The sequence below is a fragment of the Chelon labrosus genome (genome assembly GCF_963514085.1).
Source record: "Chelon labrosus genome assembly, chromosome: 3".
Lineage (NCBI taxonomy): Eukaryota > Metazoa > Chordata > Actinopteri > Mugiliformes > Mugilidae > Chelon > Chelon labrosus.
Window position 1 is genome coordinate 30,319,204 of NC_140339.1, and position 22,740 is coordinate 30,341,943.

Here is a 22,740-nt window from a genome sequence, read left to right on the forward strand (position 1 = left end):
CATCATGATGAGTAGCCTGGGTAGGGAGTGATGTTCTAAAGCCTTTAACCTGACTGGTAGGTTTGATAATGTCTGCTCCCGCAAAGTTGTCATCCAAGGTAGAGGGTGCAAAGAGCGACAGGCTCTTTTCACTGGGACGCTTTCACCTGTCTGTGAGGCCGCCATGTTGATTGATGGGGCTCGTCATCCTGTAGATACCACACCTTCTGTGTCAGCTGTTGGCAAAGTGTTGGGTGTGTTGTGAGTCTTTCTGTCAGTCTCTCGCTGTGCTCCCGCCTCAATCGCCACTAAGCGTCTGCTAATTGATTGTTTCTTGCAGACCCTTGTCAGGGTCCTATCAGTTTGGTCTGTGTGCGATGGAGCTCAGAGGTCGCTGGCCTCAGCTCGCTCGTAGAGCGCCCGCAACTTCTCAAAACGAGGCCCCCACTCCCCGAGAGTCTCCTCCCTTCTTACCTCCCCTCCCCCTCCCCCATCTCCACCACTCCCTCCGTCCAGCCCTGCTGAACTGAAGGAGCTGAGGGAGCCTGCGGGTGAGCCCCCTCCCTCAGTGGAGAAGACCTGCAGGGAGTCAAACGGTCCCGTGTCTGGGTGCTGGTCAGCGTCGCGGATGATCTCGCACAGGTAGCGGGCCAGGTCCTGACTGGAGAACGACAGAGAGCGGCGCGCCAGCTGGGAGGGGCGGGCCTGGCCCTGGGCTGGGAGCCTGGTGGGGGGGACATCCCTGCGCAAGCTGGTGGTGGTGGTGGCAGTGGAGGAAGTGGAAGCTGCAGAGGGGGGCAGGGTCGTGGAGCTGGCAGTCCGGCTCAGGGATTCCAGTGGCTGGGCTGACGGTGGGGCCGGGGGCGCCTGGTGGAGGAGGTGGTGGTGGTGATGGGGAGGAGGAGGGTGGTGCAGGGCTCTGGAGCGACAGTACTGGACCGACTGAGCTGGACTCGGCTGGAGAGACTTCTGCAGCTCTGCCATGTCGTAGGCATTCTGGACACACGCACGGAGAGTCACACAAAAACAGATGAAAAATCTCAGTTAGCACAAAAGCTGTGAAAGGTCTGAGACGAGAGCAAACAGAGGAGCAAGGCAGAGTGAAAGACTGAATGTTTGGAGGGGAGAGATGAGGCAGAAAAAATGAAATGTGACAGTGAGAGAGCAGAAAGATGAAAAGGGAGCAGAAAAACAATCAGCTCTCCCCATTACGTTTACTGTGAATGTTCCACCTATTTAAGTTTCCAATCTATCTCCATTTACTGTCTCAGAAAAATCATAATTTTGAGTATCTCTGTGTGTGTGAGAGAGACCAAGAAGACGAAAAAAAAATATGAGCGGAGGTGATTCAGAGAGGAGTTGAGAGGCACCTCTCTGCCTGTCCACTACACACCGGCGCACCAGGGTTAAGCGGCTGCCAGTACCTGCTGACATATACTATATAAGCCAGTCGCTTCAGTACTGATGTGCTTCCACCAGAACTGGAAACGTGGGAGCAGAGAAAAAAAAAAAAGATGTAGGAGGAAGAGACGATGCATGAGGAGGAGGAGGTGTGGGTAGCTCTGTAAAACTGATTATGTTATTAGTGGAAAGTGTTTTTTATTCCTCCAGAGAAATTTCAAACAAGGCTCTTGAGAATTGACAGCAGGATTTGCTGTGTGTAGTGGATCAGGACAGTGTGTGTGTGTGTCTGCGCGTGTGTGTGTGTGTTTGACTGCAAGTAATATAGTGTTAAGGACAGCATCTTGTGTGTTTTGGGGTACTGATAGGGTGAAACATTGGTAAGTATTTCCAGTTGATCTGTTCTGTGTGTGCGTGAAAGAGGGTTTGTGTGTTCCTTAGCGATGCAGCAGTATGTGTTTGTTTCGATCAACGCTGTGATATTATGCAAGTGTAGACGGGTGCTTGTGGATTCCATTGGAAGAGAGGAGAGAGGAGATAAGGATTTTGCGTGGGCCTGATTGAAATGCTCGCACACGCTGCAGAATTTCTCTTCAAACTGAAAAGACTGAATCCACTGAAAAGCTGCTACCCTCAATCCACTGCTAAGTATTTCCCAAATAAGAGTCTTGAAAATTAAAGACACCTTCATGCAAACACACAGATTGCAGCACTAAATCAGTGTAATAATGAGTATCACTTGGAAGTGAGTGTGTCCCCTATGGAGCTGTCTTCTAACTTCCTCTGCTGGCTTTAACGCAGGGTACAGGGATAATATGCTTGTGCCGTTCGTGTGTGTGTCTGAGTGGCGTACCTGGTCCTCCTCCCCACCTCCCTCCTCGTCATAGTTGAGGACGTTCTCTCGGATGTCCTCCCAGCCGTCGTGATGCGCTGAAACGTGGTAGACGCCCTCCTTGAGCCCTTTGTAGGACCTCCAGCGAGTGTAGAGGAAAATGCCCAGCAGCAGCACTAGAGACAGACAGATAGCAGTGAAAGTTCATCAGCACAGGCATTAGCATTACAAATTAAATCATTCAAATCCTGCAGGCAATTAAGGTACGCTCCCTGAGGGAGGTGCTCTATAATGGAGTTGGCCTTGAGCATGGATTGCCAGAAATGTGAGCTGAAATGTGAAGTTTAGAACTAATTGATAATGACGCATTAAAATTCAAAGTGTTATTTCACTGCTGCTTTTTGACTAAATATATTTCTAGTGGTAATACCAGGTAAGCTTTCACTCTGCTGTTGCGGGGGCTGCACTAATTTACACTTGTCACATCAAAATGCAGTTCTCAGGTTAGGTTAGAGTTAGGGTTCTGAATGGGTGTGAATGGGTTTGTGCATGGAGACCAGTTCCACATGAGCAGGTGCTTTCTAGTTACTGCACTGTCCACAGCAGACAGACCTTAATCACATGTCAGCAGTAGCCATTACACCAGGGCTTAAACCTCCTGGTTGATTGGTTGGTTGATGTGTTATCATCTGACCAAGTTTTTTGAGCAGTTTGAATTTGACGCCACAGCGGCCAACATGGCATGTCATCTAATGACTGCAGGCGTAATTCTTGTGCAATTCTTTTGTTTCTCGCTCAAGGCTTTTGTCCGTGAACATATCAGAAGTGGCACATTTCAATATGTGCCAGTTCTAATGGTCTAATGGTCATTTTGTAACAGCAGGAGCAGTGACAGCTTCGACTGCCAGGAGCAGAGTAACACCCAGACCAAGCTGGATGTGAAGCCTGCTCTCACCTCAAAACTGAAAAATGATATCACCATGGGATTGTCATATTTATTGCTCATGACAAGAGGCCCGCTAGCACTGTGGAGGGTATTAGGAACTAAATGCGAGCTTTTTATTTTGAATTAATGTAGGCCAATTAATGTAAGCACTCAATGCGCTGGGCCCAATTTAGTGATTCCAGAAATACAGTGTAGATTTATTTCCTGCAACCAGTCAATTGAACAAAGACTTGCAGTCAATCAAGATTTCTTCAGTTTACGACAGCCCTACTGTTGTACAATAATCAACTGCTAGTTGCTGTCTTTGTCTACTATTGACTGTTCAGGGCTTTTTCAGCACGGCTTATAGAGGTAAGAGCCAGTTAAACTGCAGTGGGTCAGAAGCAAAACAATAAGCTGGATGATGTTAAGCATGTTTGAACCGCACATGAGAACTAACAGTTGGAGCAGCAATTTGTTAAATACGTTATTCTCATTTAATTCACAATTCAAAGAACTGGCTGGTTTTAATTTAATCTATTATTCATATTATTGGATGCAGCTGGTCTGCACTCACATTCATAAAGGACTGTTTTTCCATACATCAATACACTTGTATTCTATTTCTCATTTAGAACATGTTTTGCTCTCCTGCAACTCTCAGATTATCAGGGGGATATATTCATGAATACGTGTGATGGACTGGATTATGGCTGTTTCATTAGAATCTTATGGTTTTAACTCAAAGCTTCCCCTCGATCATGTTAAACACTTATTAAAACACCTATTAAATATTGAATTAAACAACATCATGTCAGCGGCGGACAGGACTGGCCCGACTGCCCAGTGTTAGCCTTTCAATTTTAGTCGAATATTCACGTGAGCCTATTTAAAAAGCTAACTGAAATTAATCCAAACCCTACTCCCTCACATGTGTCAATATTTCTATAGCTGAGGGAAATTCTAACTGTGTGAATGACAGGCTTTGTAGGCAAAGAACAGGCTTTAGACAAGAGCCTCTGCAGGTAGTGCTGACAGGGTTTGACTGCAAATGGCATTACAAGAATACTAAAGCACTGGGAAATGAGTGATCTGTTGTCTTACTGGAACCACTTACACTCCTAGAACAGTCATTTTAAAGCAGCCTTAAAGACTGGCTTATATTCATATTTAACAGGAGTACTTTAAAAGACTGCAGGAGGGTTGAGACTTTAAAAAAATATATATTGATCCTCTTGTAACAAATTAACTTTTGGACCTGGCATTTGTGTGGATGTTACCTAGACATGTACCACCCACCTAGACCAGACCAGACTCCCAAACTGTCATAAATGTTGAGGTGATTCAACTTCAGTAAAAAGCAGACTGCAGGCAGAACACACACAAATGAACAGTTCTTTCTGCATATATTTCCCCCTCTGCTATTGCCGTGACCTTTTCAAATGTCTAACTAATCCTGTGTCTTGTCTCATACCTATCACCTCTTGCTTTGGTTAACACTTCCAAGTTCACTATCTGATTTACACAAACAAACACGGTATTTCGTTTTTTTTCCAAATTGAACCAAAAGGCCTTTTCCCCATAGATCTGCAAAGCAGCAGCTTGTAGAGTCTAGAGTGCAGTGTTGAGATAATATTAAATATTTTACGCGCAAATGTCATTAACTGACTGAATTAACTTCCTGACTCACACGCTGTCTTTAGATCTGTTTTTGTGAAGACTGTATATCAGAGAGTTGCATTTAATCGCATTTAAGAACAACAGCAATCACATACCGCCGCTGATATCAGCTGGCAGCATTATAAATACCCACGCTGTTCAAATCCTATTAATCTGGGCTAAGACATCGCCATGAAAAATCTGTGATCTTAAATAACTCAAACACATCTTTTAAACATGTCTCTCCTTCTCCACCAACCTGCTTTATATTTTCTATCCACATATCCTCCTCCATCACAAATAAAACCCAGCAGCCCATCCATCATGTAAGCACACCGACAGAAGGCACTCAAACTCTCCGTGAATTGATAACACCCCATTAAACAGCCCACCCTCTGATGACTCTGTAAGAGTAAATTCACTCAGCCAGAAACCAGCTGCACAGTGTGAGAGGGAAAATCAATATTCATTTACTGTCAACTTGTCCCCCTCGCCACAACTCCAGAGTCTGGCAGATTTATAAGACAAAATTGTTTCACGAGATTCACTGTTTCATTTCTGGAGTGGCATTATGGCTTTTAATGGTGAGTGAACAAGAAGGGGGGGCGAAAAAAGACAGACTTTTGTTTTTTGGCAGGAGACACATGTAGCTGACTGCTGCAGAGGGCGGCGCAGACACTAGAGAGACGGAAAACTGGCAAAGACAAGGTCACAGGTTCAGTCCTTCGCCCCGACTTCAATAGTCCTCATTACTGTTGGGCGCCCTGAGCTTCCCAAAGACAGAAAAAATAAATAAATCGAAACAGTTTTGAGAAGCAGCTGCACCAGCAGCCTGGGGGTTTCCAAAGCCAATGAGAATATCAAATTGGAGGATTTAATGCTGGGTTATATTCAATACTAAATAGAAGAGCATAAAGCAACTGCAATGACACACATCTGCTGTAGTTGAATTCAATGGACATGATGAGCATTAATAATTTCTTCATCCCATAAACAGTAAAATGCACAATGGCAAAAGGCAGTACAAAATAATAACAAGTGTTTGAAAAGACATACCCTAAGTCACAACTTCATGGTGCCTGTGAGGATCTACGTTCTGATGAGTCTCAGTTTTGTTTGTATGTGAAGAAAGACAAACGTGCAAGAGCATGTGTGTAAAAAAATTAATTAAATAAAAAATCCTTTTCCATTAGTGTTACTGCTGGTAATAAAATTGCAAAGAAAATGTAACATCTAAATAAAAACACGGCAAAGGGAGCTAGCAACATATAACAAATGTTTCACATTGCTTTCAACAAAAAGCCATGAAGGATAATTAGCTATATGTTGTGTGCTAGAACGCTGGTGTACCCAAATTCAGTTCTTATCAGACTATGAGTCTGATATCACACCATTTGGATTTCATTACAGGTTGTGATAATAAAAATTCCTTTGCGCGCCATTAGTCCTCCAGCCAATCAGAGCTATTTTGTTGTAAACAAAGTCAACTCTGTGACGCTCAGATGATGTGTATTGTTGGTGTTACTCTTCTGTTCATCGCTACATACAGCCCATCAAAAGAACAGGTCATGCCCTCTCAGAGATGTCAGATTTTTGCCAGAGCATAATCAGTTTCCAACGGAGCGACTCCAGACCAACTTTCTGACATAAGCATTTCTGTGTGTCGGTGAAGTTAGCTAGTGTGCTTCACTTGGATATACTGAAACTAGAAAGTACAATGCAGAGCTGTTATGTAATTCTGTTGGATAAGACGTATTATTATTACTTGTTCTTATTAAAGCACCATAATGAATCGTTATCTTTTCAGATTCGATACTTTGTCAGAGAATAGCATACATTTGAAACAGCAAATAAACAGAAAATGGCTTTTCTGTTTTACAGATCCATAAGTGGCAGGAAATCAATGTTGGGAATGAGAAACATGTTTATAAAAGAGTGAAGGCTAAACAACAAACAGAAGACTTCACATGGACTTCATTATGCATTTCTTTTTTTTTCTCCCAGCACAAACTCCCAGGGTGTGATGTGAAGTGTACAAAGAAATCTGATCTTGAGCTGCGGTGAGGATGACAGTGCTTCACTGCATGAATCAATATCATGTGCATTAGTGCTTGGGCATTATGTGAGGGGTAAAATACAGTCTCTAATGTAAACTGCAAATACAAGAGGTGTGTTACTGTTTGGTTTATGGAGGAGGACTTTATGCCTTTATGTGTTTACACTTTTGGCTGCTCCGCTCTGCTGAGTAGAATGCCTTAGTGTGTGTGTGTGTGTGTCAGTGTGAAGAAGTGGCTAGAGTGAGCTCCATGGGGAGGTGAGCAAGGAAGCTGGAGGTCAGGGTGCAGAAGATGAATCTGCTCTGTTCAAAGCCCTCTCTGGAGGGCAAACAGTGAAATTGGGAATTTGATCAGTATTTCTGACAGCGCATTTGTTTGTTTGTTGGTGTGTGTGAGTGAGGAGTGAGTCTGAAACCAAAGATTATGTGTTTATTTGTTTACAATGCCTCCAAGGTCCGGTGCTATCTTTGACCATTCCTCTTTTTTTTTTTTAGTTTAACTTTCTCACAGTCTTTGCTCAGCTCTTATATCTGCCTTCTACTTACCCTCTAAGCTCCTCTAACGGTTTCATCCTCCTCCACCCCTCATTTTAAGTAAGTTTCCATTGAAGCCATTGGCCTTTAACAGCAACCACCACATTAGGTCATCCCCCTAAAGTACTCCTAGATTGCCAGCAGATGCCTTGGGCTGACTGCACCACACTAGATATTAACACACACTCCACTCCTAAAAATCTCACCACAGCGAATTCACTTCCAAATGTCATAGCTGTTTAAAATGAATGGAAATACTTCCCAATTCCTGTACAATGTCTCCAAAATGAAAACACATATGCCAATTCAGCATTCCCTCTAGAAAAGACTGGATGCCCAGTGAGGTGGGGCACAGCTATTTGGTGAGCAGAGAAATCAGTACCAAGAACAGTTCAAATGGTGCTGAATGTGTTCGTGTCTAATGGGATTTCCTGTCAAACAATCAATATCCGAGCTGGCCTGCAATGAGATCAGTGTCTATGAGTACATCAACACAAGTCAATAATGTAGTATGGATTTTTATCTCATCAGACTATAATTCTGTTCACTGGAGCCATCTGTCTCTAATCTATGACTACTCTTCTACTCACTGCTCTTTTTAAGTACCATCATCTGAGGCAGTTTATTGAAGGCCAGTTGCCATATGAAGCCGATGACAACCTTCTCTAAGACTTTAAAGGTGTAATGAGGTTTTCACTGGCCCCTAGCTTATCATACTGACTATTTTCAAGCTAAAATTAGTCTCTTTTTCAAGTAATTAATTCATAAGAAACTATGCAGCACTGCAGCATCACTTACTGCAACCCTTAACTCAGTTGCCCCTCTGAAAAACAAGGTCATGAATCGGAGGAGGCTAGCTCCCTGGTATAATTCACAGTTGCGCAAGTTCAAAGCAGGCAGTCTGAAAGGTGGAAAGAATTTGGCATTCTACTCATTCTGAAGAAGCTCACATAGCCTGGAAAGATGGTTTAGCAGCTTATAAAAAGCTCTCTGTAACATTAGAACAGCATATTATTCATCATTAATAGAAGAAAACAAGAACAACCCCAGATTTCTTTTCAGCACTGTAGCCAGGCTGACAAAGAGCCACAGCTCTGTTGAGCCATCTATTCCTTTAGCCCTCAGTAGTAATTACTTCATGAGCTTCTTTACAAACATAATTGTAGGCATTAGAGAAAAAAATCAAGGCATCCTTTCGACAGCTGTCAAAGATGTAAGTACAGTGGAATTAGAAACTTCTGTAGGACCTGATCAATATCTGGAATCCTTCTCTCCAGTAGATCTTTCTGAGCTCACTTCAACAATTACAGCATCTAAATCATCAGCTTGTCTTCTAGATCCCATCCCAACTAAATTGCTCTAGGAGGTTTTTCCATTAATTAACACCTCCATTAATTAACACCTCTCTCTTTATTAACACGATATGTCCCTCAGTCTTTTAAGATTGCTGTAATTAAACCTATACATAAAAAACCTACTCTAGACCCAGATGTTTTAGCCAACTATAGACCAATTTCCAACCCTCCTTTTATTTCTAAAATTCTAGAAAAAGAATGTTGCTAATCAGTTTCGTGACCATTTAAACAGGAATGGTCTGTTTGAAGAGTTTCAGTCAGGTTTTAGAGTTCATCACAGTACAGAAACAGCTTTGGTTAAAGTTACCAATGATCTCCTCATGGCTTCAGACAGTGGACTTGTCTCTATACTTGTTCTGCTAGATCTTAGTGCTGCATTTGACACTATTGATCATAATATTTTACTACAGAGACTTGAAAGTGAGGTCAAGATTAAAGGAACTGCATTAGACTGGTTTGAATCCTATCTGTCAGACAGGTTCCAGTTTGTCCATGTCAACAATGATTCTTCTATTTATACAACAGTAAGTTACGGAGTTCCTCAGGGTTCTGTGCTAGGACTAATACTCTAAAACAGAAAAAACTAATCAGCTGGTTAAGTTCCAAGGATGCTTTAAAGACATAAAGACTTGGATCTTACACTCAGACAAAACAGATGTCTCTGGATGGCATTACCTTGGCCTCCAGTACTACTGTGAAAAACCTTGGAATTATATTTGATGAGGATATGTCCTTTAATTCGGGCATAAAGCTAGAGACCAGGACTGCCTTCTTTCACCTGTGTAATAATGTATCTTAAAGACCTCACAGTACCACATTATCCCAACAGATCACATCAATCTTAAGGTGCAGGCTTAGTTGCGGTTCCCACAATTTCAAAAAGCAGAATGGGAGGTAAAATTGGAGGAGTGTAAACCAAGCATTTCAGTGAACATTTGCAGTGCTGACGTAAGGTTTCGCAACAGAGATTATTTCTTCATGCAGTACTTTTAATTCTTAGTATGTGATTTTTCTACTGTTAGTTCTCCTACTGCGGCATTTGAAATTTCAGATCACCACAAACAGCAACAGAGATGCATTTGACAACACTAAGATTAAAATATACATGCATCAGTGGTCTGCAGAGATGTATGGACTATGGAAAGTTTTAAAGATAATACCATCATAAAACAAGAGAAATGCGTAACATGACATTAATCTCCATCTGTTCTAAACTGCTGTCAACAGGATTTTTAAGTTGATGATGTTTATGTTAACAATGAATGAAATCCACAAGGTGATACTGGTCATTTAAAGAGACTCAAATTGCTTATGTGTCTTTCAGCTCATTGTTTTGGTTTTACAAACACTGTCTTTAACGTTTAAACTGCGTCTTGCCAACAAACACCAAACGAATGCAGCAACTAATTAGAAACATATAGCACTTAACAGCTAAAGAGCCAGTTCCTCTAGCTAGTGTGGCAATGTTGCATTTACAGCTTGCTGCAAGAGGCAATAAATAAATACAATAAATAAAATAATTAAAAGGAAATGCTTTGGGTCAACTTGAGGGAAAACAACTTTAGTTCAAGCTGATATCTTGTTAATTTATATAAAACAAAGGCAGCGAAGATACTTCCAAGCATAGGCCATTTCTCTAATTATGTGTTGATCTGCCCCATTGAGCTTGGGCAGCTGAGGACAGCTGAGGAGTCGAGCAGAGTTTTCTATTCAAAACAAAGCACAATGATAAAAGAATTAATACAAAGAAATAAAAGCCAAACCAAATGTTGCAAGTAACGCCCAAGTTCTAGTCTGTCAAACTCTAAGTTTGAGGAGGTTCTAACAGTCCACACAAAACCTCATGAACCAGTTTAAAGTGCTGGTGGAGTCCTTCATCATCAGGAAAAATCACATCAAATTCAATTTCATCAGCCGACTCTGCAGGTGTCACTAGCTAATGTAATGGGACCTTTGCACGTATGTATGTATGTATGTATGTATGTATGTATGTATGTATGTAAGTTGTTAGCAAACACACTACAAGACACGTAAAGAGAAAAGCTAAATGAAGCAGAATGAATTGTTTAGGGGGTTTCTTTTGGACGTAGTGACTCAAAGTCAAATCTGAAATCATGTTTCGTCCTTCAGAAACACTGTCAACGTCAGCGTATGGTAAAAATCTTTTTATCATTAGAAGGATGAAAAATGTCAGAAAAGGTTCTCTCCGTCGAGGCAGGCTGGAGGGACATGTCAGTGACTCTGTCCGACAGGCTGAGCTCTAGCAGGGCAACAAGAGACTAAGTAAACAAACATTCACTGTTCACTGTAGCCTACAGGACATGTTGTGAAGTGTGTTGATAGCAGTGGTACTGATGAATGAGGGCTGCACCAGCATCTAACCAGCCCCAATGATATGCTTGCAGGGAAATGTATATGTTATTTAATGTACTGCAACTGAACAGCTAATTAGGTTTTGTTTGGTGGCTTACTCAACAAGCTGGGGGTTAATGTGCAAAGCAAAACAGAGGGTTCATGCTAAGTTACAGTCTGGTACATAAGTATTTGGTCAGTGGCACTTTTTTCCCACTGAAAACCACAGACACTGAAGTGAAGTCTTTCAGTTTAAAATATTCTGACAGGGAATGTTACTTTGTGAGGAGGCGGTAAAGCATGGAGTAATCAATATGCATCTTTCCTACAGACTGTAATGGCTTTAAATGCATACATGAAATATTTCAACTCCATTTGACAGAAAACTTATTATTTCAGACGAATTATGTTTGACTAACATTGTGTGGGTGGACTCACGTCTCCCTCAGCAGTACATTAAGCTCCACATGACTTCAGTAGGTATTAATGTACTTTCAGTTGGAGAGATTTGGGTATTCTGCAGCATATGAAGAAGGATCTGTTGTAACATTCACTATGCTGTGCTGTCTCTATATTTACTCAAGACTGAAATGGTTTGGGGTCTGGGATTGCTGCTGTGCTACCAGAGGACAGCTGTTTAGAGCACTTAAAGCAAAGACTGACCTTTCTGTTATCATTTAAGTAAAGTTGTGTTTTGCTTATGGGCATTGAAGACCTACAGTACACTTGTGTGCACTTGAGTACCCATCTAACAGTGGACAACGCTGTACATTAATCAATAGAGGTCCACCTAGCAAATGAAGCATTGTCCCGGTCCCATCATAAACCAATTTAAAGAGATTTCACTTGAGGGAAAGAGAGCTTTGCTTAAAACAGAAGGCTTTTCATTTCAGATGGAAGGTGTTTTAGTTGAACTGGATGGGGACTGAGAAAAGAGAGTGCACTTCATAATAGAGATGAAAGACAGTTTGTTCGCCACACTCTGCTCTGTGTCAGCTCAACAGCCTGCAAGTAGCCTAGCACAAGTGGCATAGTTATTTAATAACAGGCTTTTTCGAGATAAACTCCACCTCACCTAGACGGAAGACTAGATGATAGAGCAGACAGCGGCGGGAGACAGAGACAAAAAGCATCAGTCAAGTCTTTTATAAGCAGCCTTCAGTCTGCACAGGAAGTTACAGAAACACTCATATCCTAACTAGTTTCAAACTTGTATTAAAATGAAGGACTCCTGTGCCAGTGGTATTTAAACCTCTAAAAAAAGCTGAGAAAAAGAAAACAAAGAATATGCAAATAGAAATAAAATTGCCATCAATTGTTAATTAACCACTAAAAGTCATCAAGGTTTTACTACAACATTCAAAATTTTTCATTCTCCCTTAAAATAAATCTCTTCATTATTTTTCAAAAGCACATGATTCTAATCAGTTTTACAATGTTACTGTGTCTTCAGTCTGTACATGAGAAAGTGGGTTGATGGAGACAACAGAAGAATACTCTAATGTGATTATAATTGAACACGATATTACTGTTGTCTTTGTCATTTGTGTTTTATATGTTACCCCTAACAGTGACCAAAACGAGTCTTAAACCTTACTTCTGATATTATTCAGTTCTTGGAGCGACAATCTCCAGCATGCACATGTAAGTTACTGCAGTCCCACTAAAATGAAGATAGTAGTATTATTTAATCAGTTATTGTCTTGTTTTGTGTCCTTGTGTTTTGTAAAGTGTCCTTGTGTGTCTTGAAAGGCGCTTATTAATTAAATGTATTATTATTATTATTAGTTAATTTAAGTACTTGATGACTGGACTGCAACTCCTCACTGTCATTGTCATCAGAGGATAAACCCTTTGGTTTATGGTGGAGTGCAGCCTTGTCTCTCAACAGTTTTTGCTTTACTCACTTAATCAGGCATTTAAAATGGTAATGTTAAATAGCCTTTACCATTTGCATTTGTATTTCCCCACTGTTTTTACTTTTCCCATTGGCTATTGGATTTGCTAGATAGGCCAGCTTCTTCTTTTAGCCTCTCCATTTAGCCTTTCCAGGGACATAAATTGTATTTTAAAAGCGTCTTCCAATACTCACAGTCCTGCATGGATGCAATGTCAGAAGATCAAATCAGCTTTCAAAATAGTCCTCATTAGAGAAAGCACAGTTCAGAATCTTTATCTTTGCTATGATAATGAGCTACTTTGAAACAAAGGCTCTGATGATGCGCACAAAACCAACACACTGTACTTGAAGCTTGGCTCAAAATTTAGCCTAACATTAAAGATCTGCCCCTTAGAAATTAGTTAATATGAGCAAATACAAAATGAATTCAGGTTGACCCAAGTCCTAATTAAAAATCCTCTCCTTGTGGAGTAACAAAGCAAAATCTGAGTACCCCTAATTGAAAAAAAAGAAGGAACAACAATGACAAACAAGATGGTGATATTTTTTTAATGGTGATATGTTTAAATGTTTAAAATTTTAGAATGAACAAATACTTCACAATTTGTAACAACTTGTTTTGGGTTTATGGGGTATACCTGTTGAGGATGCTGGTATTGACAGTTCTTAAAAATAAATATATCCAATTACATCAAACAACAAATTACCCGCATATTAAAAAAGACGGTCCAGAAGTCCAGTCTCAGTCATTGTACAATGGCATACATCTTTCAGGGAAACAAACCTATTGTGCAGCAAATTGGGCGTAACCTTAGTAAGCAGTGTAAAAGTAGTTGCTTGCACTTGATCAGAAAACAATCACTGTGCCTTTGAAATGTGAACACTATATTCCTTGGTATCTGTGAGTTATACTGACAATAATCTCTGAGGTTATTGTAAATCAAGACAGCCTTGTAGGTATTGCAATACCAGTATATTATTCATACACTGCCTGGCCAAAAACCACATGAATTTAACTAAGCAAATAGGTAGGAGCCTCCTATTGGACAATTACTGCATGGGTGATTGGGGAGGTATTTAATCCCAATTGATACAATGAGTAGCTTCTCATTTCTTAAACAACCATGTCAAAAGACACATCCCGTGGTTGTGGAAAAGATGTTAGATGTTTTCTCTGCTTGATGCATGCCAATGATTTGACCCTTCTTAAACAGGCTAAGGAGATTGCAGAAACTACTAAAATTGGGTTAAGAACTGTCCAACGCATTATTAAAAACTGGAAGGATAGTGGGGAACCATCGTCTTCGAGGCAGAAATGTGGTCGGAAAAAAATCCTGATTGATCGTGATCGGCGATCACTTAAACGTTTGGCGAAATCAAATCGAAGAAAAACAACCGTAGAACTCAGGGCTATGTTTAATAGTGACACTATGAAGGGAACTCAAGGGATTGGGACTGAACAGCTGTGCAGCCTTAAGAAAGCCACTAATCAGTGAAGGTACTGGAAAAATGTACAAAGATAACCTTGGAAATATCTTCAGCTTGCAGGACTTGCCGTGATAGAATCAATGCAGCAATCACTGAAGTGACTGTTTAATTTGTCTGGTAGAGAAGATTGCCTGGATATATTCAGTTCGTGACTCATTGACCGACATCGGTGTCCCTAATCTGGCATCTTGACTGAATCTCCACTCTCAAAGTCTATGGTCTAAAGGTTGAACAGAACCAACATACTGGTGTTTTATATGTCAGTGATCCTCATAACCATTTTATACGTGGTTTTCCATCTATATTTTCTATTGTCTTAACAACGGTAAATTAACTTCTACTTCACTCTACCTCACACTCATGAAAAGGTACTTTACTATGATCAAACCCTCTCAGTTACACCACTCAGGCACCCCTGAGTGAGGCAAAAAAACAGGGAAGCCCCTATGTAAACATCTAATTTTGATTTTTTTATCTTAGTTTCATTATTTCCACAAATGATGTTGAAATATGTGGTTGTGTTAATGTATACTTATTTACATCTTGGTCCAACTGAATACAATGCAACAGAGATATTTACATTTATACCTTTTGTTACTGTAAAATAGATGTATCAAACCTGTGTGATTATTGTATATCTGTGTCAGAACAACAGTAATAAACTAAATTAAGATTACAAAGATTACAAAAAAAACAGATGCAGAGCGATAATAATGGAAGTGGAAACATAAGAAGGCACATGGAGGTGAAGAGAGGATATTTGCATACAGCTACAACACGTAGCAAATAGAATAAATTAATTCCCATCACCGAGTGCCAAATCAATATTCAAGCTACATGATATATTCAGAGGCCTAGGCTATTAATCATTAATATTGTCAAGAGATAGACAATTGGACTTTGACTTGGTCTGCAGCCATGCTGACATTTTTGAACTAGAAACTTTGCTCTGAACTCACAACCCCACAGGAGCACAGTGGGGATTGTGACAGGGTTGGCCCTGCAAGTCAGCTCTTCTAATCAATGGAGGAGAAACTACTATAAGAATTCTCTTCAGATGTTCTGGCTAGAGGCATCAACTAAACTGCATTAATAAGAAATTCCTGCAGTGACTGCAACTAATACAATCTGCCATTAAAGTTTTTCAAGCAAAATCCTGAATGTTCTGTGCTGATGATTTGTTTTCATGGTGGTTTCTTATTTTCATTTGGGAGGTAATGAGTGCACAGTTCTGTGAGAGTGTACTTTGGCTTTGCTTTGAATAAAATTACGACAGCAGCATGTTTAGCAGGTGATCGTTATGGTATTCACCATCTTATGCCATATTTGCACAAGATTAGCATTACCTGGGGCCGTCATGTGATTTACAAATTGCCACCTTATGTCTGTGTTGTGGGCAGCGCATTCCCACCAGACAAACAAACTGTTTTACTCAAATGCACTTTATGTGGAAATGATGTCAATGTGCTGCTGCTTTCTGATTTTATTCCACTGCATGCTGGAGGTAAATATTGTACTTTTTAAACCACTTCATTGCTGATCCTGATGGAGAACCGCCTGGCAGTATGAAATTCAGATCCACCTTTACCAGTGTGACTGATGTGATATGAACACATCAATAAATAAATCCAGTATGTCAAAAGGTTTTGCTGTCTAACTCATCATCATCCTTTAAGATTGAGCTCTTGTGATTGTTTTGAGCTCGTTTTTTTTCTGTAAATGGGTCTCCATGCTGAGTGAGAAAGAGGTCAAAACCTTGGAGGAAATAAAACTCCTTGAAGAAATGAAAACACACCTTAAATGTCAGAGATGTTGATTTGCATTGGACTAATATTATCATAGGACCTCTGTGTTTGGAGGCAATTTGCTGTTTATGATTTACAAATTAAGGACATTGCTAATTCACAGATCATATACTTATTACAAATGACTTAGTCACTAGTCCCATGGGAATATCGCTTTAGGTGACCACTTTAACCATGTTTTGGTAAGTACCACTGAACGGCTAGTAAAACTATGTTTGACATACGGTAAATCGGAATTCCAGATATTTGACCATTAATCAAAATATTGGCAAACTGATGATGGTTCTAGATGAAAAGAAAGAGGATCAGCCCGTTATTGAAATTCATGGCAATCCCTTCAGCGGTGCTTGATACATGATGTAAATAGTAAATGGCCTTGCTTTTATATAGCGCTTTTCTACTTATTGGTACTCAAAGCGCTTTACAGTCACAGACACATCTACCCATTCACTCACACAAGCACACACACATTCACACGATTCCTGGGATCGAACCGCTAACCCTCTGGTTCGTGGACAACCTGATCTACATACTGAGCCACAGCCGCCTGCTAATATGTCTCATTAAAACCACAGATGTCAACTTTCATGGTGCTACAAGAGGAAAGTCAGTGCTCACCAACGTTTTAAGATTCATCCACAAACAGATGCTGAGATACTCTGGCCTGCTGCTTGAATAAAAGCATGAGACGGGGTATCACTAAACGCAGGGATCCATGCTCCAGGGATGGTAAATACAGTAACTGAACAAAATTCATCTGAGAACCATCAAATAAACAACCATACTAGCCGAAACAGTAAGATCAAAAGGAATTAATTAATATAAATCCCTTTGTAGCACAGAATTGATTTCTCTATAATCTTCACCAAACATTCTCAACAGACCTATTTTCTGTGGGAGTTGCTGCCCTTCGTTTGTACTTGCTATTCAAACATTTGGAGTCTGCACCAGCAATATTTGATGAAAACATTGAAAAAGTCTCTCTAGCTGCTACTTAAATTTCAGAGTGTGGAACGCTTGACCGATCGAGCATGGGAAGCTCTACTGATTGAAATGACTACCAATGCCCCCCAGAGCATTGATCTCAATTTCTGCAGGTTTGGGTAAACAGCACCTTATACGCCTACAAATCAAGTAATTAACACTTAAAACAGAACTGGGCCTCAGCAGGATCAAGGTTGGATGTCACATTTAATATGAGCTTAAAGCCAAATTTGAAGGGAGATGCTGGGGGATGGAGGTGAAAAGAGGAGAAGGAGAAATGATCATTTGAACTGTGTCTGACTCCGCTCAGGGTGGGAAAGAGGTGAACTCTGAATCACCAATGAGACAAGCAGACGTGGCCGGCCACAGTGTGACACTGACACCGTCCTTCACAGCACTACGCATCCCCTGCTTTCCCTTACCTCACCGTGTTGTGCCTCCGCTTTGAAATCTATTCAGCTCCCTCGTGTTTTCTTTTGCTTTTGTGTGGCATCCTGTTGTATTCTGTTCTCCTCTGATCTGTTTTCTTCTCTTGTACTGTGCTCTGTCTCATATTGCTCTTTAGTGTTCTGTGGTATTGTCCTCAATTAAACAAGGAGAATATGTCATTGTACTGACAATTCTCTGTGTATGACTGTGCCCAAGGCACTTTTAGAGCAGAGGATCCTGTAGGAATAGGAATACAGCACTGAAGGCCCTGGTAGATGAATATTCAACGAGGAAAAACAGACAGGGTGGCAGAGAGATTCGGATTTTAACAAGATAAAAGTCTGTTCCAGACAATCCATTCACAGGCAATAAGTATTAATACAGTACCACAGAGGAAGTTTAGTAACCTAAAATTCCTTGCGAGACCTGACTATGTTAATTTCATTAGTGGCATTGAGCTACAGTATATAACACTGTTAATCATCAAATCATCATGCAAATGAATGCCAAGAATGTAATTCATTAATTAATTCATCTTCTATAACCGCTTGTTCCTGTTAAGGGTCGCGGGGGTCTGCTGGAGCCTATCCCAGCTGTCATCAGGCGAGAGGCGGGGTACACCCTGGACAGGTCTCCAGTCTATCACAGGGCTAACACAGAGAGACAGACAACCACTCACACTCACATTCACACCTACGGCCAATTTAGAATCACCAGTTAACCTAACCAGCATGTCTTTGGACGGTGGGAGGAAGCTGGAGTACCCGGAGAGAACCCACGCAGACACAGGGAGAACATGCAAACTCCACACAGAAAGGCCCAGTCGGCCCATGGATTCGAACCCGGGACCTTCTCGCTGTGAGGCATCAGTGTTAACCACCTCACCACTGTGCCGCCCCAGAATGTAATTTAAAAAGCATTTTATACACTTCCAAACAAAAAGCCAACAGTGGCAAGTCATTTTATACTATTCCGATTATCTGTAGGCATCGCACAGGGATCTTAAAAGTACTCACTGAACCCCATATTTCATTGTAGCTCACCACTTACATTACACAATGTATATAAAAAATATGTATGTTTAGTGGGTTATGTAGATAAAGATGAGGAATATTAACTAATAGGAGCCTTGTGTAGTAATTATTACATTCTCCGAAGGGATATATGTTTATCAGTTAGTCTAAGTGCAATAACATTTGTCCCTAGGGTCTAACTATACCCACAGCACAACAAGCTTCTAGGGTTAAACCAAGGCACTAATTATCAAACAGACATCTGTAGTATTATATCAACAGAAAGATCTGGTACACTACTATCACATTGTGTATGCATGTGAGAAATAAGTTGTTTAGCGGGTATCAGATCCTTAAAGTGGAATTCCAGCATTTGCCAATCTTGGTGCTGCTGGCTGACCACTGCTGTATTAGATTCAAAACTATGTGGAGTAGGTGTGCGACATGATTTCAAGGGTGCTGACTTCCAGTCAGATGTAAACACAATGTCTGTCATAATTTTAGTTAAATCATGGTTTCTTTAGGCTTACGTACTTCATTGTTGTGTTTGTGCGCATCTTTAAAAGGTACAACCTGGGTTCCTGGGCTGTTGTGTGGTTCTTCAATAATCCCCAATAGATTATACCTTATTCTGGGGTTACGAGGTGAAAAATGTGGAAAATTGATGCTTGTGTATTTTCATTTCGGAATGGTGTCAGCTTTGTATATGTATGTTGTATGTTCATACCAGGTCAAATGTTTTGAAGAGATTCTGTATGTTAACACTTATGACACAAAACACATTGAAATGAGCTTCTGTATTGTCTGTTTTACTACCATGGCTATGTTCTTGTGCTTTTTTCTACCTTCCAGAAAGCTGGGAGAATCCTTATTATCTCCATATTGTACAACATGTATGTAGGTGCTTGTATGTATTTTTATCAATGTCCTGCAAGAGTTCTCTGCATTTTAAGAATTATACAGGACACACTGCACAGTGTGGCAATACTATATGTGGATCTTGTTGAACCTGCACTGTGTGTATGTTTACAAAAATGTACTAAAATAGATTAAAAATGTCATCACAAAAAACCTAAGAGGCTATCAACATCTTCATATTCTTATGATGGAAATGTTTATAATGAACAAAATGAGCAGGTGTTCCACAAAGCAGACGCAGTAGTTACCCAGTAAGGCCATGAAGCAGATACAGATGGCAAAGAGGGAGCTGAAGCTCAGGCCAACGTCCTCCCTGTAAATTGCCAGTGTCGTCTCGCAGTGGCGTCCCCTGTAACCCTCCGGGCAGTGGCAGGTGAATTTGGAGGGTGACTGGGCCACACATGTCCCACGGTGACAAGGCCGGGTAGCACAGAGGGTGTAAACACAGGACTTTTTGGTCCCGTTCACACGGATCATGTGACCAGGGGGGCATCTAGAAAAGAGGAGTTGGAAGGCAAGGGAAAGAATAAGAAAATAATTCAGATTTACTGTACGTGAGAAAAAAAATTATGATGTGAACATGTAGAAAAGAGAAATCAAATAAATAGAAAGAGATAAATAGCTTTGGTTTGAGAAATCCCATTTATCAGCTACATCATTAGATAAAATATGTCTGTATGGGCACTCAGTCATTAGATAAAACTTCTGATACGCAGTGGTGTTTAATTTACCCTAAAAACTATGCTTATACAAAAAGGCTGCTATTTGTAGCTACAATCGAATGTTAAAATGTTTATCAGCCAAATAACTACATAAGCTTAAGAGTGAGTGACATTTCGAAACTGAGTTATGTTCAACTATCATATAGCTCATTTAGGCTCATTAGAAGAAAATGAGGTGACATTTTCTCATGGCAGTAGGGGTGTTGACTCCTTCAGTTTTACCTCAAAACCACATGCAGTTGAAGCATTATATCACTCAGGTCCATGGAATAAATCTGGATCTGCTGGAATATAGGCAATGAGAAAATGGGTAATGCATCTCCGACTGGTTAAACTGACATTAGTATCCCGGGGATACGGGCAGTTCCATCTTGCAAGTTTGGGGCCAGAGTCTGAGCAGTCCTGGCAGCCACCTATTTAAAAAAATAATAATTTCCTCATGGTCCTACAGCACTGCTTGAGACAGCAGTTGTCAATGGCAACTGTCAATCATCATGATGTCCCACTGTGTTTTCATAGCGTAACAATTTATTTAATAATAATTAAATTATTATTAAATTATTTAATAATAATACTTATTAGATAATTGAATCATGTATTTAATAATAATTAAAAAATAATAATAAAATTTATTTAATAATAAATTAATCCACTAACATGGGGGAGGTGGAGCTATACTGCAGTCAGCCACCAGGGGGAGCGCCACATGCTTTGGCTTCACTTTTAAGGTGCCGTCATGGTGTCCACTTTTCTTACAGTCTATGGGCTGGATTACTTGCTTCTTACTCACTTCAACAGGCTTCTTGAATTATGTTTAGGTTCAGTAGCTGAGGTTTCTAAATATCATGTACATTACAAAGTATCAAAGATATTAGTATTTCTGACCTTAAACAAGTGGTCACCACCAAAGCTAGCTCTCTGAGCTGTCTAGTGCTGTTTTAAAGCTAAACTCTGACAGTGGAGCAAAGAACAGGTGGGATTACGAATGGTCCGCTCTTGTAAATGTCCAACTGTACCTTCATCAGTTATTCTGCTATGAAGACAGATATGAGGGGATGTGGCTGTGAAAGGGCATCACAGCTGGAATCTCAGGTATATGCATTAATGCATAATCATAATGATGATGATGACGATGATGATGCATCCAAATGTAACAGAAATAAAAGTACTCAAGAATTAAATGATGAATAAAAGGTACTCAGTTGCTCAAACAAGTCACTAAATTACAGAGTCAAATGTGACTTGTTACTACCCACCTCTGGTCCTTTCATTACCACGTGGACTGTTCATTACCATTTACACCGATGAAGAAAGTTCATTAGTTCTTTAATTAGTGATCTCACACGGATGTACACTTCAATAGAGAATGAACCGCAGGAGATAAAAATGCTGACTGTGGCACTGGCAGTAACTAGGATGATTTTATGCAGACAGGGGCACATTTTCTGCCTCACTTCAGAAAGCGCCACTATAATTAAAAGCTCATTTGGGTGTAACAGCTCAAACAAACATTTTATGAGCCCATTAATTCAGTATCCCATTCAACGTCTATGTAGCAGCTAAAGGCTGTACATTTTGATGACATCAGAGATGAGTCTTGCCTCTGGCCTCTGAAGATATTTTCATGTTAGATACTGACTCAACTTAACTATGAAACAGCAAACAGTAAATTCAAAATGGTGCTGTAATTGATCTCATAACTGTTCCACTGCTGTTAAAACTAATCCACACATGACAGAAAAAGGTTAATTTAGTGCATCTCCTCCAAACTTCTCCAAATCAAGTTTACATCCAACTAAACTGTTAAGCTATTTACATTCACCATATGGGTGAGAATCTCTGGCAGTCCCTCTCTTTGCAGTTACTGAGGGCGTAATTCAGTTTAAAATCTTTTTGGAATTCATTTTTACAAAGTGATAAAGTAGTATTCATAAATGTAAGGGTACAGAACCAATAGACAAAGCTGAAACAAGGACGACTGGATTTGCTGTGTTTTCTGGAAGATGTTTCATCACTCATCCAAGAAGTCAGTTCTTAAAGACCAGTGAGGAGTTGGGGTTTTATTAGGAACATTCGTACTTTAACTGTAATTACAGGTGAGTATTTGGTCGTTACAGATTCTAGTCATGTGAGTTTCAGTGGGGCAACACCCACAGATGTTCCCATTTCTAACTCCCCACCAGTCTACTTGGATGAGTGGTAAAACATCTTTAAGAAAACCCAACAAGTCCAGTTGTCCTTGTTTCAACTTTGTTTTTAAATATACCATAGCCTGGAAGACTGATAACCTTTACAGATAATATAGTAGTAACATAGAAAGATCACTTTAAGACAATATGCTGGACAATATCATGTTTTACTGATAATGCTGTTGGCCGAGGGTGAATA

The 22,740-nt window shown here is 40.3% G+C and overlaps 1 protein-coding gene across 1 annotated transcript in view; it reads right to left on the bottom strand.

Annotated features, from left to right (window-relative positions):
* Positions 1–363: 363 nt before the first annotated feature.
* The window catches only part of LOC311485741 (neural-cadherin), a gene marked incomplete at both ends in the record, with an annotated part of 265,222 nt that continues 242,845 nt past the window's right edge, over positions 364–22,740 (bottom strand). The window contains 3 exons of the mRNA XM_084541334.1: positions 364–975; positions 2,234–2,388; positions 19,879–20,123. Coding sequence (XP_084397460.1) covers positions 364–975; positions 2,234–2,388; positions 19,879–20,123 — 1,012 coding nt within the window. The remainder of the gene's footprint in view (positions 976–2,233; positions 2,389–19,878; positions 20,124–22,740) is intronic.